Raw genomic sequence first — 16,943 nt, forward strand, 5'->3', positions numbered from 1 at the left:
TTTGCATTCTAACTTAAATACTTGGGAGCTTTAAAAGTATGATGAAATGATGGAAATAACTGCTGTCTTTCAAAAGAGTCATTGAAATTGTGAAAAAGTGTTACTTGGATCCACAGTCAGAATCAACAAAATTTCAGAAAATTAATGATCCCCCCTCTTTCTCTCTGTCTCTTTCTTTCTCTCTCTCTACCTCTCATGCTTAAATGTTGAGTCTATTGTGCTTATAGGGAAATGATCCTAATTATCTGCTGTTCTAGTTGTAATAAACAGTCATTCTTGTGTTAGCTGCTTAGTGCCACTGATAGAAAACATTTCTGACTCACTTAAGGGTCACTTATATTCTTATAAGCTGTCCATGTTCTACTTTTTCAATGATAAAGTTTGTCCAAATGATAAAGGACAAGTTGAACTATTAGATATTAAAATGCAAAGAAATGATTTTTATTTTGATTGATGTAAGCTTGCTATACTATTTCATAACAGCATAACCAAATGCTTGGTCTCTCATTGTGTTCTATTTATTTATTAAATGAACCTATGAACATTTTAAACTTGAAGGCCTCTAAAAAAGAGTAGGGGGGAGTTAAATAGATGATTTTTAAAAGAGAGCTGAGATAATTTTAATATGAGACATAAATTATCTTTTGGAATAGAGTATCAGGAAATTATTTGATTATTTATGAGGTTAGTTGGATGTTACAAATGATAGAATATAATTAAAACAGTTTGTAGTCAGATCTAAGACTTTAAGTTATAATTGAATCAAATATTGAGGAAAGAGAGCATAATTTAAAAAGTAAACATGAGTATATATGAATGTCTAGAGACATAAAATAATACAATGTGTGTCTAATGGAAAGACCTGTGAATAGAATTAGTGCTTTTGAATTCACAAATACATATTCCTGGGTTGATTTATAGTGTTGGTGCTAAATATTTTAAGAAATGCAATAATTACTTATTAAACTTCTAGTAACATCTCCTGACTATTTATTGACTGAATTAGTAATGGCACTCTAATATTAAAGTGAATCATACCATGTGCATTAAATCATAAAAAAGTATAAAACACATTACTCATGAATTTTACTTTAATTCAAGCATTTATTCAGCACCTACTATTTACAATTCACTGAACTTGAATAGATTCAAATTTTGTGAGACCTGAAGCCTATATAATTTGAGGGCTTTTCTATAAAAAAAGAAAAAAATTGCAAATTCAAATTTAGGTCTTGAAAGAGGCCCATGCAAGTGAGGGACCCTGGAGCTTAATCTTCAATAACTTCACAGTATATATGGCTTTGACTAATAGCTGCTGTGGGAAATCAAAGATAACTAAGGCATAATCCCTGCCTTGCTCAAGCTTAAAGTGAAATCTGTGCTAACCTTCAAGAGTATTCCTATAAAAAATGAGAAAAATGTATAAAAAGACTTTGATCTCCTAGTGAAATAGTTTCGAATTCCTTCTCATTTAAAAATCATCTTTATTTCATATTCTATACAGGACAAGGTTGTATCAAAGTCTTGGACAAATAAGGTCATTTCTTATACAGGAGAATTATTTTTTATCTCTTGCCTATGTTTATGCTTATCTATGGGACTTCCCAGATAGCTCCATTGGTAGAGAATCTGCCTGCAATGCAGGAGACCCTGGTTCGATTCCTGGGTCAGGAAGATCCCCTGGAGAAGAGATCGGCTACCCGCTCCAGTATTCTTGGGCTTCCCTTGAGGCTATACCATTCAATGATGATGTGTTAACAGTTACCATTATTATAATAAGTTGAACAGATGAGTCATGCTCACTATCAAAGTTTTGCAACTCAGGTAACTGTCAACAGATGGTAGTGATGATCTTTTATGCAATAGGGAACAAATGTTAAGGTTTCTTTCCATGTGACCTTTAAAAACATTAGAAAAATCTTCTCATAATGCCATTCTGCATTGAAAATAATTATATGTATATTAAATTTTGGTCTCAATGAAAGGTGAATTTGCATCAGAGATACAAACAGTAGATTTTTAAATAAAAACCTGAGCATGATGGCATTGACCCATCTACTAATTTATTCATCCATCCATCCATCCATCCATTCATCTATCCATTGAATTGAGTGTCTTCCGTGTTTTAAGTGATATACTAGGCTTGGTGACACAGTGGTAAGCACCACAGCATGGATATATTCTTGTTCTCATGGAACCTACAGTCTTGTGGAGAAAGCACAATCAACAATAGTCCCTTAATGGTTTTCTAGAATTCTAATCTGTTTCAAGCAGAAAGCTACAAACATGTACCAGAGTTTATTTTTATATTTTTTCTATTATTGTTCAGGAAAAAAAAAATTAGAATAACTTTTTTTTGTTTTTACACTTGGCTATTTAATTTTGAACTTAAATTGTCAGTCTATTCAACAAATAACTTTTGTGCTCCAAGAACTTCTATTATCTTCTCCCTTAGTTTGAAGTGATGTGAAGTGAAGTGAAGTCACTCAGTCGTGTCTGACTCTTTGTGACCCCATGGACTGTAGCCTACCGGGCTCCTCGGTCCATGGGATTTTCCAGGCAAGAATACTGGAGTGGGTTGCCATTTCCTTCTCCAGGGGAACTTCCCAACCCAGGGATTGAACCCAGGTCTCCTGCATTGTAGGCAGACACTTTACCGTCTGAGCCACAAGGGAAGCCCTTAGTTTACATAGTTATATTTTCTTTTCAATTACAGTAAAGAATAGCTCCCTTTAGTATATCATGAGAACTTGTAGGGCTTTCCAGGTGGCACTAGTGGTAAAGAACCCACCTATCAATGCAGAAGACATAAGAGATGTGAGTTCAATCCCTGGGTCAGGAAGATCACCTAGAGAAGGGCATGGCAACCCAATCCAGTATTCTTGCCTGAAGAATCCCATGGACAGAGAAGCCTGGTGGGCTACACTCCATAGGTTGGCAAAGAGTTGGACATGACTAAGGTGACTTAGTACATACACAGACACACGAGAAGCTCTGCTTAAAATTTAACACATGAATATCTGAAAAGAACATTTTATCTTAAACATTGGCTCAGTTTGCTCCATCATATATGGTATGATCTACCTTTCTTCATTTCTTCTCTAGATCAACTTCTTATCTAACTTACTTTCTTTCATCTCTTCCAAATATCCAGATCATGTGTCTAGTCAACTTCTTTAGAAATTTTTTCTTAATGGGATTCATTTTCTCCCTTTTTCTGACATGTTTAAATTCATTGGGACACAATATATTTAGCAGAAAATTTAAATCTCTTTTACAGAGAAATTTCCCCGAAGAACTAATGTTAATGTTTGCATTTGTTGATTTTTGCTGGCTAATTTTAACTGTATTCTTGATTCATTAAATCACTTAACATTAAATGTAAAAAACTTGATGAAAATGTATAAGATTTTTTCTTGTTTATAAAATTTTCTGTGAAAGGAAGATATTGGCAATTGACTCAAATTCATAATATAACTTACACCATTGTTACACAGAAATAAATTTGGGGTCATATAAGTAATAAATTTGTGAAAATAATGGTTATGGACAAAGTTTTAGAAATGCTTTTTATCACATTTATAATATTTAAAGGACTGTAGTCTCCCATTTTGTCTAAGATTCTTAGACAAAAATACTGGATTTGAAATATTGCCTGTATCTGTACATGTGAGTTTTATTTTGAGTTGATTAAGTTGGTACACTTTGTATGTATTGTTAACTCAGATATTTCATTAACTTTCCATTTTTATGGTTCATTAAAAACAGTTTTTTGAATCCCTTGAATAATAATTAAATCATCATTTTTCTTAATTTTCAAATTATTGTTATGTGTTGCACAAATTAGTCATTGCTTGCTTTCTTTCACTTTTTGCAGTAAAAGAAGCCTTGAGCCCTATAAAATTTAACAGATGGGATCTCCCAGAAGTAGATCCAGAAACTATGCAAACCAGTGAGCCATGGGTGTTTGCAGGTGGTGATGTTGTTGGTATAGCCAACACTACAGTGGAATCCGTGAATGATGGAAAGCAAGCCTCTTGGCACATTCACAGATATATACAGGTAGGCGTTTACCATCAAATTCAGTTAATTTTTTCCCAGTGGATTAGTACTTCATTTATCTTTGTTACTTATTCATATGAGCATTTCTATAAGGTGTATAGTTACTATATATGTGAAATATGTCACATATATATTTTATTGGATAAAAGTTTTTAAATGTGGACTGGATAGCAGACCTGTTTAGGTGATTGAAAATTCATTGTGCATTTCTACCAGTGTAATACTATGAAGTGATTTATCCTCTGTGTTTAAAAGATTCATCAATGTATTAAGACATAGATAATATATTTATCAAATCTGGATAATATACAGTATTATATAAAATCTATATTCCTAAAGATTTATCAATCCATAAAATTATGTTGTCTGTCCATTTGAACAGGTGAGCTCCTATTTGCTTCCTAAATTATATGCACCTAATTGAAAAGAAAACAAGTATTTTATCAATATACATTCTAATGTTTTTCACTATTGAGTTTTGTGATACACAAGCAGAACGTAAAAATGATAAAATGTAAAATAAACTACTCTGCTACCGTAACTTTGTGGTCTAGGGGATAAAAAGCCATAGCTACTAGGTTTCAGTTGTCTTACTTTTTGATGAAATGCTCTCTTCTCTTACTCTATGTTTTAACTAAATGTAGACACAGTGACCTAATTTACATAAAATGTTTCTGGAAAAGTTTGTTTTTGTAAGTAAAATTCTTATTTTTCTTTCTTATTCAGGAATGACTCTAAATTCAAAATATAATTCCTGCCTGATTCCTTTTGGTATCTTTGGTTTCTTACATGCTAACAGGATTTACTTTGTCTTTAATGTTTCCTTGAATATTTTTCTTCCTCTTTGTCCTGACTATTTAGTCTGTTCTGATTGTTCTCCTACTCTTTCTATAATTCATCCATGACTACTTACTTCCTAGGTAGGGCTTGGACTTAGTACTGATTACATCATATTTTTATGTTCAGTTAACTTACTTACTCGCACCTCCCTTGTGGCTCAGCTGGTAAAAGAATCCACCTGTAATGTGGGAGACCTGGGTTCGATTCTTGGGTTGGGAAGATCTCCTGGAGAAGGGAGCAGCTACCTACTCCAGTATTATGGCCTGGAGAACTCTATGGACTGTACAGTCCATGGGATCGCAAAGAGTTGGACATGACGGAGCAACTTTCACTTTCACTCTCACCTCACTTTGGCATCTCTTGAGTAATGGAGCTTGAGATACCAGGATGTGGACTAGTGTGTGGTGTCCCAGAAATATAAAGGTCTAGTTATGGTTGTTCGGAGAAGGCAATGGCACCCCACTCCAGTACTCTTGCCTGGAAAATCCCATGGATGGAGGAGCCTGGTAGGATGCAGTCCATGGGGTCGCTAAGAGTCAGACAAGACTGAGCGACTTCACTTTCACTTTTCACTTTCCTCCATTGGAGAAGGAAATGGCAACCCACTCCAGTGTTCTTGCCTGGAGAATCCGAGGGACAGGGGAGCCTGGTGGGCTGCCATCTATAGGGTCGCACAGAGTCGGACACAACTGAAGTGACTTAGCAGCAGCAGCAGCAGCAGCAGTATGGTTGTAAACCCTACTGGCTGTGCACTGAGACAAAAGTGTGATTTAGGAAGCAGTGTTTTTGCATGCATGCATGCTAAGTCACTTCAGTCGTGTCTGACTCTTTGAGATCTTATGGACTGTAGCCTGCCAAGCTCGTCTATGTGATTCTATAGGCAAGAATACTGGAGTGAATTGCCATGCCCTCCTCCAGGCAATCTTCCCAAGCCAAGGATAGAACCTGCGTTTCTTATGTCTCCTGCATTGCTGGCAGATTCTTTACCACTGAGCCACTGGGGAAGCTGTTCAGTGTTTTGGGGAGATGCATCGGGGGTGGTTTCAACTGCAGGCTCTGCAGCATCTGTATTTTGGAGTGTACCCATGACCTCAGAAACACATAGCAGGAACAGTTCATGACAAGTACTGAGGATGGACTCCTGCTTTGGCTCTTTTTGCTTTTTCTGTCCTCAAACCTATCACCCTTTTTTGTATTTCCTCATTCTTCTCTTCTTATAGTCATAATACTCTCCCAGGGCACCCACGTGCTTAACTTCCCACTGTGTATCTCCAGTAGGAAATGTTCTGTCCATGGTCTCACTGGCTGCTAAACATCTTCACTTGTCTAAACAACATTTCAAATTCACTACTCGACTTGTATATATATTTTACCTACACTTCAAACTCACTGCTTTTAAACCAAAACTTAAACTTACTTAAACCAAAACAAAACTTAAAACAACCTCCTAAACTTGTTTTACTTCCTGTATTTAAAATTTCTGATTCCTAGAGTCAAATCCTCTACATCAGTGGTCCTCAGACTCTGGATTCAGTTCAGTTCAGTCACTCAGTCATATCTTTGCGACCCAATAGACTGCAGCATGCCTGCTTTCCCTGTCCATCACCAAGTCCCAGAGCATGCTCAAACTCACATCCACTGAGTCAGTGATACTATCCAACCATCTTTTCCTCTGTTGTCTCCTTCTCCTCCTGCCTTCAATCTTTCCCAGCATCAGGGTCTTTCCCAGTGAGTCAGTTCTTCTCATCAGGTGGTGAAAGTATTGGAGTTCCAGCTTGAGCGTCAGTCCATATTCAGGACTGATTTCCTTTAGGCTTGACTGGTTGGATCTCCTTGCTGCCCATGGGACTCTCAAGAGTCTTCTCCAACACCACAGTTCAAAAGCATCAATTCTTAGATGCTCAGCTTTCTTAATGGTTCAACTCTCATATCAATATATGATTACTGGAAAAAACATAGCTTTGACTATACAGACCTTTGTCAGTAAAGTAGTGTCTCTGCTTTTTAATATGCTATCTAGGTTTGCCATAGCTTTTCTTCCAAGGAGCAGGCATCTTTAAATTTCATGGCTGCAGTCACCATCTATAGTGATTTTGGAGCCCAAGAAAATAAAGCCTGTTTCCACTGTTTCCCCATGAAACATGGGGAAAACATTTGCCATGAATTGGCAGATGAAGTGATGGGACCGGATGCCTTGATCTTAGATTTTTGAATGTTGAGTTTTAAACCAGCTTTTTCACTCTCCTGTTTCACTTTCATCTAGAGGCTCTTTAGTTCTTCTGTGCTTTCTGCCATTTTCTTTCACTTTTTGGCAGAAAGCAAAGAGCCTCTGGATTCCTCAGGCTAATAAAACTTTCAAAGTCAATTTGGAAACCAATATACTGTCGATGGCTTCTTATTTTGCTGAGTAATAGCATTAAAATAGAGATTCAAACACATGAAATTATAATATTTACTTTCATTTATTAACAAGCTACTTCATGAGAAAAGTAGGAAACAGCATAGTCTCAGACTAGAGTTATTTCTTAAGAAAACACAGTTGAAAGAGTTACACTAGTGTGGTTATACATATATTTTTTCTCATAAAACAGTACAATTGTGTACACTCTTCTTTATGAGCTACTTATTTAAATATTCTTTTCTTCCCTCTCTCATATATACCTGGTCAATTTGATCCCTATAAAGACTTTCATAAACTTATTTTAATTTCCGTATTTTTGTGTGAAATACAATTTTTAGTTGACCAGACATGTCACTGACCAGTCTGTTAGCTCCTTGAAGAAATGAGAGTAGACTCAGGAGAAAAGGCTTTTGTGCTAGGCCAGCAAAAAACCTATTGAAGATGTGAATTCAGTTTGCAGAAGTGAAAATGATGGGAAGGAAGCAATGCTAAAGAGATTTGAAAAGGTAAAATTGAACACAGGCAAGTGGAGAATGGTTAGTGTTATTGTTTTCTATATATTTAAATCCATTTATAGCTTTTAAGATGACATAGAAAATATTTACTATACTTTATGGAGGTGGTAGTTTTATGGCGCTTCACAATTATCATTCAGAGGGATTCTTAAGAGTGTTTTTTAATTCATTGTTATCATTCTACTTTCCTAAATCTGATAAATGTGAACTGATAGAAATGAACAGTCGTTTTACTTAGTTTCCACTTATTCATAAAAGATACAGACTCTTAAGTATGATGAAAAAAAGTACATATGATTTAAATATATATATATATATAAATTTTAGTAATGATAGTTTTTAATATATAAAAATTAAAAATTAGTGACCAGTAAGCATTTTGGATTTGGCTGCAGGATTCAGATCAGTCAAACAAAGTATTGAATGGCACTTTAAAACAGAGTTAAAATGGAAGGTAGGTAAAATCTCTGTCAGGTAAAGTTAACACTTCCACCTTTCTGTGAGGGTGCTGGATACAAAGTGCTAAGCAATTATGAGAATAAAAAGGAATATACAGATGAAGTAGGATTTTTCTTTCTATACAGTCAGTATTTTAGTTCTGGCCTCTGTCACCTCTTAAAATTGTCTCCAGTTTCCTCCTGTCAAATTCAAGGCCCCTGTACTGAAGCCAGAGTTTTCTTTCTAGCTACAAGTTCTTAATTTAAAACTCTTCAGAGGCTCCTCTTTATATTCAAGTGGAGTATACTCTTTATGTGTTCAATCACTCAGTAATGTCAGATTCTTTGTGGACCCCATGGACTGTAGCCTGCCAGTTTCCTTTGTCCATGGGATTTCCCAGGGAAGAATACTGGAGTGGGTTGCCATCCCCTCCTCCAGGGGATCTTCCCAATCCAGGGATCAAACTCATGTCTTCTGTGTCTCTTGAATTAGCCAGTGGGTTCTTTACCACTAAGCCACCTGGGAAGCCCATACTCCCCTTTATACTCCTTAGCTCATGAAACCAATTTGAATTTCCCCTAACACATTAAGATTTCTCCTACATCTGGTCCTTTCCCAACTCCAGTCGTTTCACAAGTCTGCATCCCTCTTGTCCTTCAGGTTTTGCCAGGAATACATTCTTCCTGGTGTGTTCTTTAACATCCTGTGTTTCCCTGATTGGAGTCTGCTTACCTGTCTGATACTGCACTAACCAGTGGTGTGCTATTTACTAATATATCCTCAAAATAAAAAATGTATTCATTTATTAAATAGAAAAATATACAGTGATAATTGATTTTAAAGGAATTTAAAGAAGAATTAGAACTAAAAATTTGTTATATAATTAATTAGCACTGTAAATAGTGTTTTCTTATGAATGTAAGAACTGTAGTATTCATTTAGAAAACTTTCTATAATGCCTGAAATATATTTATGAATGAAAGCTTATGACATCTTGTCTTATATTATGCTTTTTAGGGAAAAATGTAACACTGGATAATGGATTTTTAAAAAAAACCTTATGTGTGTATATTATAGTCTTATTTCATGCACGCAGTCATTGCAATTGGATAGACTTTCTTTGTAATATACTTTTTTAGATAAAGAGATACTTTTTTTTTTGGACATAATCTTGAAGATTTTTAAAGAATAAGTATTTTTTGTAATTAAATGTTATGCAAACACGTGCCATGCTTGCTTTGTCCATGCATATGCACTATATACAGTTTTGAAAAATACTGTGTTGTCCTCTTGTTTTAAAAGTCATATACAAAGTGATTATTAAAGACACCCATGTTGAGATTTCAGTATTCTCATAGTTATCTGAAGTGATCTTTCCTCATATTTTATTAGTTAATTTAATCAATTAGCACTTATTGAGTACCAGCTCTTGGTCTAACACTTGACTTCGGGAGGGTACCAAAGTGAATAAATGAGGGGAAGTATAAAGAGTCATTAGATTTTTGGGTTATGGATTGAACAGACCACATTTCAAATCCCATTCTAGCAGTTTCAAGCTATATGACTTTGGTAAAATCACATAAGTGTTCCAAGACGTGGAGTTCTTAGGAGAAAGTAAATGAATTATTAATAAATTAATATTGATCATTATTAATATCAATAAGTTATTAATGGTCATTAATAAAGGAGAAATGATAAAGTTGCTACTCTATTGGATTTCAGGGAAAAATACAGAAGAGAATTTATGGAAAGCTCTTAGTAAAATAATAAATATTTATTTGTAAATTATTAGAGGTTGTTCCCTGTGAACAATTAAAATGGTATCAAGAAAAGTTATAAAATTGGAGATTTGAATAGAATGTGAAAGTAAGTATAGTATTTTAATAGATGAAGAGTGAAAGAGACTATTTCAGATAATGATAAGAGCATTTTATCTAGTGATTCACTTATTTATCCATTTGCAATTTATCCATTTATCAATCTGTCTCTCCATGTAGTCATTCTTGCATGGATTCATTCATTCATCCAATAAACAATATTTTTTTAAATGGTGCTTTAAGAATAGTTATGTAAACATACATATAATACAAAATAGCAAATGCAATAATATTAAGTGTAAAGGCATAAGAAAGTATAGAAGAGATGATTGATTCTGTCTGGCTGTAGGTATCAGGATATGGAGTCAGCAGACTTCATAAAAATCAGAATATGAGTAAAGCAGGAAGGTAAGAAAAACTGGAAGAATATTGAGTGATTTGAATTGTTGGAACTTAAAGAACACTGCTGGATAAGATTGCATAGCTTGCTCACTGTGCAAGGGGTGCCCAAACAAGGGTACCAGCTGGCTGAAATCCAGACCGAGCTGCACTCACTGAACAATGGTACCTTCTGTTGTGCTGCTTCTATTCAGAGCAAGTGTCTTCCTTGAATTGTCACAAAGGTGTTTTCTGCCTGCTCCATAAACCTTGCACCTGTGCAACAGCTTCGTTTTATTTCACCAAAAGGCTTTCTGGGCTAGTGGAGACCCTGAACATGGAGAATATATAGAAAAAATAGGAGAAAGGATCTGTTATAATACTGGGGTTAAAAAATGATGAGAATACCCAGATTGGGAATTTAATTTGATGTATGCAGTGGGGCAGAAACGTGGTAAGAATTGTTTGAATAAAAACGTGCTCGTGTCAGATCTAGAATTAACAAGGAGAGGAATCTTTTTCATGTTGTCAACATTTCCTCCCCCCCTTGTAAGTCATTATTTTAAAACATTAAATGTACTCTTCTTTGGTTGTATACTAATGTGATCCAATATGACTTCACCTTACTTGTTTGAAATACTGTCTTAGTGGAGTCCAGGCATATTTAAGTTTTCTTCTTACGCTTAAGTAAGAATACTAAGATAATTTTGACAATGTACCAAAAGAAAGAGTATGTAACTGAAAGAATGACTGCAGGTAAGTAAAATCTATGAAATTTAAAATTTGTATTTATACATATATCTTTCTAATGGATTTATTTATTCAACTAATATGTGTATGTGTATGTTTGTGTCTGTATGCATGTGTGCATGTATGTTAACAGAAGGATAGATAAAAGTTCTGTACTAGGGAAAAAGAAAATTGACCACATTAACCCATCAGCCTTTCTTCTCTCAAGGAGCTTATGATGTTGTTTGAATTTAGTTATTTTATCCATGGTAAATAATTAGAGAAAAGTATGTATGATGTAATAGAAAGCTAAATTTACTGCAACTAGTAAATGCTAATGTAGTCAAATCAATGTTGGCTAGATTTTGGCGAGAAGACTCCCCAAAGAAGTAGTCCCTGATTTTTATCCTCTTTGAAACATGCCTTTTTTATTCACTTGTCAAATGTTGAAATAACGACAGCTAATTCTTTAGTATCTGGGCTTCCCAGGTGGTGCTAGTGGTAAAGAACCTGACTGTTAATGCAGGAGACATAAGATATGGAGATTTGATCCCCAGGCCAGGATGATCCCCTGTAGGTGGGCATGGCAACCCATTCCAGAATTATTGCCTGGAAAATCTTATGGACAGAGGAGTCTAGCAGGCTATACAGTCCATAGGGTTGCAAAGAGTTGGACACGATTGGAGCAACCTAGCACACAGTTGTTTAGCACCTATCATAAATTGTGCATATTTGGGTTAAATGACTCTGTTAAACAGGCATCATTATCTGTGTTTCATAGTTGGTAAAAATAAAGTCTTAAATGATAAATCTTCAAGGTCAGTATCCTGTTAGAAATGAACCCAGAATTTGAACACACAAGTGCCTATTCCCTTATACCAAACTACTTCCCTGGTACTTTTCAACTCTGAAATGTTAGTTTTCTTGCCAATTAGCAGCAGTCCTTGATATTAACATCTTCCCCGACTGTATGTCTTAAAATTTAAAAATAAAATAATGCAATAGAATTTATCCTGAGAGTTCCTCTGTAGTTTGAAATTAGAAGATTGTGATTGGAGGCTATAGTCTTTGTATAACTTAATTCTTATTAAAAATATACCTTAACCGGAATGATTAAGTCGAATTTTCTAGGAATTTGAACTTTCCAGAGAAAGAAAATAAGGGGACAATTAATTAGTATGATTAAAGACCACTTAATTATTAATTGGGGTAAAAATTAGACAATTATATAGGTAAAATTATTTAGAAAACTTATTAATGGTAAATTGGTTAAATCCAGAGCATTTATTTAAAAACACAAGAGTACGAAAATATTGTCTTGTCCTATGAAACAATAATCACCAATTGTTGGTTAATCCAAAAAAGTTAAAATGGGAATATATAAGAAAAATATACACATACTTTAAGCATATCATTTTATTTTAAAGCATTTAGATATTGTCTCATTTTCATTTCTATTAAAAAAAATAAGCAGGGCCAGGATCTTTTCAATCTAGTCTCTGGAGTTCTAACATATTTCTTCTCTAAATCTATCTATAATATATTGTCTACCACTTCCTTTTTTTTGTTTTAAATGGAGCAACATTTTCAAGGAACATACAGAGCAATTTTCTGAATCTCTATAATTGCCTTGAAGTCATTTCAGTTCTTTCTCTCACACCTAATTTGACAGCTACTGTTTTTTCGTATCTCACCTTTTTATCATACCTTTGAAAATATTCAACTTAGTTTTTACAGAACAAACCCGCTTTCTTTTCACATTCATACAGCTCATCAATTTATGTAATTTTTATTTATATTTAGAGCCAACACAAATGGGATAAGAAACATACAACTCACTCTTAAGAAGCACACAACTCAATGGATAGAGTAGAAGGTTCATAGGCACATAGGAGTACCCCTCCCATTACAAAAATGTAGGACTCCTTGGCCTTCCTTTGTATATCTCAGAGAGGAAAAGGAGAGAAGAAACTAGTTCAGTGAATCTGTTTGGCAAAACCAGCTTCATAAAGAGAGTGTAAAAGGTGCTTAAGATTCTGCTTTACCAAAGAGAAGAGTTAATACCAAACGTTATTTACAAAAAAGCAGTCATTCAGAAGATTCAGCACTTGCTTTCTTCTACTATTAACATACAAACAAAAATGTAGTCACAAAAAGTAGAGGAGGGAAAAGGCTATATGATATCTCATCATGATAGATGTTCTCTGAGAAATTGGACATAGAATACAAGCTAAATTCTTCTAAATCTAATCCTAGATCAGAAGATCATTATCCCTAAAGTATTCATGGGCGTTCTCAGAAAATGATCTTGTAAACATGAGCTGTGTGCGTGCATGCTTAGTCATGTCTGACTCTGTGTCCCCTTGGTCTGTAGCCCGCCAGACTCCTCTGTCCGTGAGACTTTTCAGCAAGAATATTGGAGTTGGTAGCCATTTCCTCCTCCAGTTGATCTTCCAGTCACAGGGACTGAAGCCATGTCTCCTGGTCTGCAGGTGGATTCTTTAGCTCTGAACCATGAGAGAAGCCCTATAGACATGAGACATTACATTAAATAAAGCAATCTAAACATATGGAAGCTATAATCTCAAAACTCACAGTTTTATTACATCATTAGAGTAGTGATGACATCCCCTCGTCATGTCATTCTATGACTCAGAATTCTATTTTAAATTCACTGTCTCTTAGGTGTGTCTGTGTGTGCTTAGTTGCTTAGTCGTGTCTGACTTTTTGCGACCCCATGCACTACAGCCCTCCAGGCTCCTCTGTTCATTGGATTTCCCATGCAAGAATACTGGAGTGGGTTGCCATTTCCTTTTCCTTACTCTCTTATATGTAATATTTAAAAAAACCACAATGTTTATTACTTGGACTGGAAGGGTTTCACTAAATTTATATGATGCTGCTATGAAAGCAGTTGTAGTGGTACAAACATAAATATTGAACAACAGAAGACAAGAGTTCTTAGTAGAAAGATAAATATGGAATGTATAGATATTCAAATAAGGGAGAGCATTTGTGTAGAGCTTCTTCAACTATAGGCAAGGAATGGAAAAGATAATGCCTGGTTTCTTCCAGGTAGAATTCCTGAGAAACTACAAAGGATAAGGAAGGAGGCAATGGGTCATTAAAGATTATTTAAAAAAAAGTTTTGGTTACCGAGTTTACAAGTGATTTCAGTTCAGTTCAGTCGCTCAGTCATGTCCGACTTTTTGCGACCCCATGAATCGCAGCACACCAGGCCTCCCTGTCCATCACCAACTCCCGGAATTCACTCAGACTCACGCCCGTCCATCGAGTCGGTGATGCCATCCAGCCATCTCATCCTCTGTCGTCCCCTTCTCCTCCTGCCCCCAATCCCTCCCAGCATCAGAGTCTTTTCCAATGAGTCAACTCTTCGCATGAGGTGGCCAAAGTACTGGAGTTTCAGCTTTAGCATCATTCCTTCCAAAGAAATCCCAGGGCTGATCTCCTTCAGAATGGACTGGTTGGATCTCATTGCAGTCCAAGGGACTCTCAAGAGTCTTCTCCAACACCACAGTTCAAAAGCATCAATTCTTCGGCGCTCAGCCTTCTTCATAGTCCAACTCTCACATCCGTACATGACCACAGGAAAAACCATAGCCTTGACTAGACGGACCTTTGTTGGCAAAGTAATGTCTCTGCTTTTGAATATGCTATCTAGGTTGGTCATAACTTTCCTTCCAAGGAGTAAGTGTCTTTTAATTTCATGGCTGCAGTCACCATCTGCAGTGATTTTGGAGCCCCAAAAAATAAAGTCTGACACTGTTTCCACTGTTTCCCCATCTATTTACCACAAGTGATTTAGGGGTCAGTAAATACTAAGTTACAGAATAGTTGAAGTTGAATAGTTACAGAATATTGTTTATTGGCAATAAGCATTTGAGGTCAATTCTCAACGACAAAAAGTTAATGTTATTATTAGTTTAGTTTTGATGTTCCTTCTATATACATGAGTTTGTCTACATACATGTTTGCAAATAATATGTTTTATTCTTTCTCTTTCTCAAATTTTACCCTTAATTAGGTATGCTGTATTCCTATAATGGCTTCCCTGGTGGCCCAGAGGTTAAAGTGTCTGCTTGCAATGCAGGAGAACTGGGTTCAATCCCTGGGCTGGGAAGATCCCCTGGAGAAGGAAATGGCAACCCACTCCAGTATTCTTGCCCGGAGAATCCCGTGGACAGAGGAGCCTGGTGCCTAATTCTGTTATGTTATTTTATTTATGATTATTTCTTATGTCATTCTTTCTAATTTGTCAATCCCTTCTGAAACTAATTCTTTTGGCAAAATTTTCTTAGAACATATGTACAAAATACACACATGAATATTCTGGCATCATATTAGATCTAAAATGCCTTTCCTAATCCTGTAAGATCACAGAACACAGGTATCTTTTAAGTTTTAGCTTTCCACAGTGTTTTTCAGCTCAACTTTCTACAGTGTTGTGCACCTTCAGTGACACTTACATGATATTTTAATGGAGGTTTAATGAAGTTCTCCCACAGTTAATGTGATTTTACTCAGTTGTATATAGTATATGCATCAATAACGTCCTTCAAAACTATCATAAATCCCTTTCACTGATGACCTGATTCTCTATTACTTGAGGTTTTTGTGTATTTTGTTTTGGTTTGATTGAGGCGCAAAGGAATCACTAGTTGTTGAAGGAACTAGATATCTCATGGGCTTGGTAATGACATACAGAGCCTTTAACCTCTTGGTCACTAGTTAGATCTGCCTCAGGTCAAGGGTGACAGAAAGTCATTACCATCTCTTGGCAGTTCAGTAGTCCATATGAAGCAAATTTGTGATTTCAGTACCTAGTGGAGAGAGAGTCACGTCATAGTCCCACCGTAGAGTGAGTGAGTACAACATGCTAGTTGTGATTTTAGTTTGAAGAGAAAGATGTCTTCCCAGTCATTGCTAAGTATTTAATTTTCTCTGTGAGCTGAGACCCTTCTTGGTGGATTTTTTGATGGAATGTTTTGAAAAAGCTAGGTTTGTGTTTGTGTTGGTTTGTGATTTGGGGCCATGAGATGTCCATCCTGAGGAATCCCCATCTGTCAATGGGGATTGTTGCTAATTGGGTAAAATTCAGCATCACTAAATTAACTTTTAAAAAGTGATTTCAGCCTCAGATGGTGATTAGTTCAAGATTCAAATATCTTTCATGTCTCCTGTTTCTTCCGTGTCTTTCTGCATATATTTTTAAATGTTTCATTTTCCTCTTTCATCATATTATTAATTTTATCTGCATTTGAACATATGACTGAACATTTAGAGAGGCCTATTCAGTCTTGTCAGTCTTTCACATGGGAAATACTGAGTTAACAAGCAAGAGTAGAAAATTGTAAGGGCATTTTGTAGACGGGGAATTAAAAATTGAGCACAACGTGGAAGGATCATTGTCATAAAGCTAATTGCATTATGTACATTCATATCAATAAATGAAATCTTTCACATTCTGCCATTTTTAGGATTTGAGATTATGTGAGGGATTTTGTCTGTCTAATATCTTTAGTGAACAGTCAGGTTATTAAAACTTTTGATTTGGGGATCTCTTTAAATGTTCCCTTTCTAAAGAGAAAAAAATTCCTGTCTTTACACTTGAAAGATTTATAAGATCACAGCATTTTCTTAATATTGTGGTATTTACAGTTTCATTTTGTATTTAGGTCAATGGTTTTTGAAACAAACCTGTTTTGTTAGACTGTTAGAATTTTAAAGCTATTGCTAATAGCT

At 35.5% G+C, this 16,943-nt stretch overlaps 1 protein-coding gene across 1 annotated transcript in view; it reads left to right on the forward strand.

Annotated features, from left to right (window-relative positions):
- The window catches only part of DPYD (dihydropyrimidine dehydrogenase), a 957,062-nt gene that overhangs the window by 419,272 nt on the left and 520,847 nt on the right, over window positions 1-16,943 (forward strand). Inside the window, exon 12 of the mRNA XM_055585018.1 lies at window positions 3,878-4,062. Within this exon, the coding sequence (XP_055440993.1) occupies window positions 3,878-4,062 (185 nt within the window). The remainder of the gene's footprint in view (window positions 1-3,877; window positions 4,063-16,943) is intronic.

Source organism: Bubalus kerabau, chromosome 6, assembly GCF_029407905.1.
Source record: "Bubalus kerabau isolate K-KA32 ecotype Philippines breed swamp buffalo chromosome 6, PCC_UOA_SB_1v2, whole genome shotgun sequence".
NCBI lineage: Eukaryota > Metazoa > Chordata > Mammalia > Artiodactyla > Bovidae > Bubalus > Bubalus kerabau.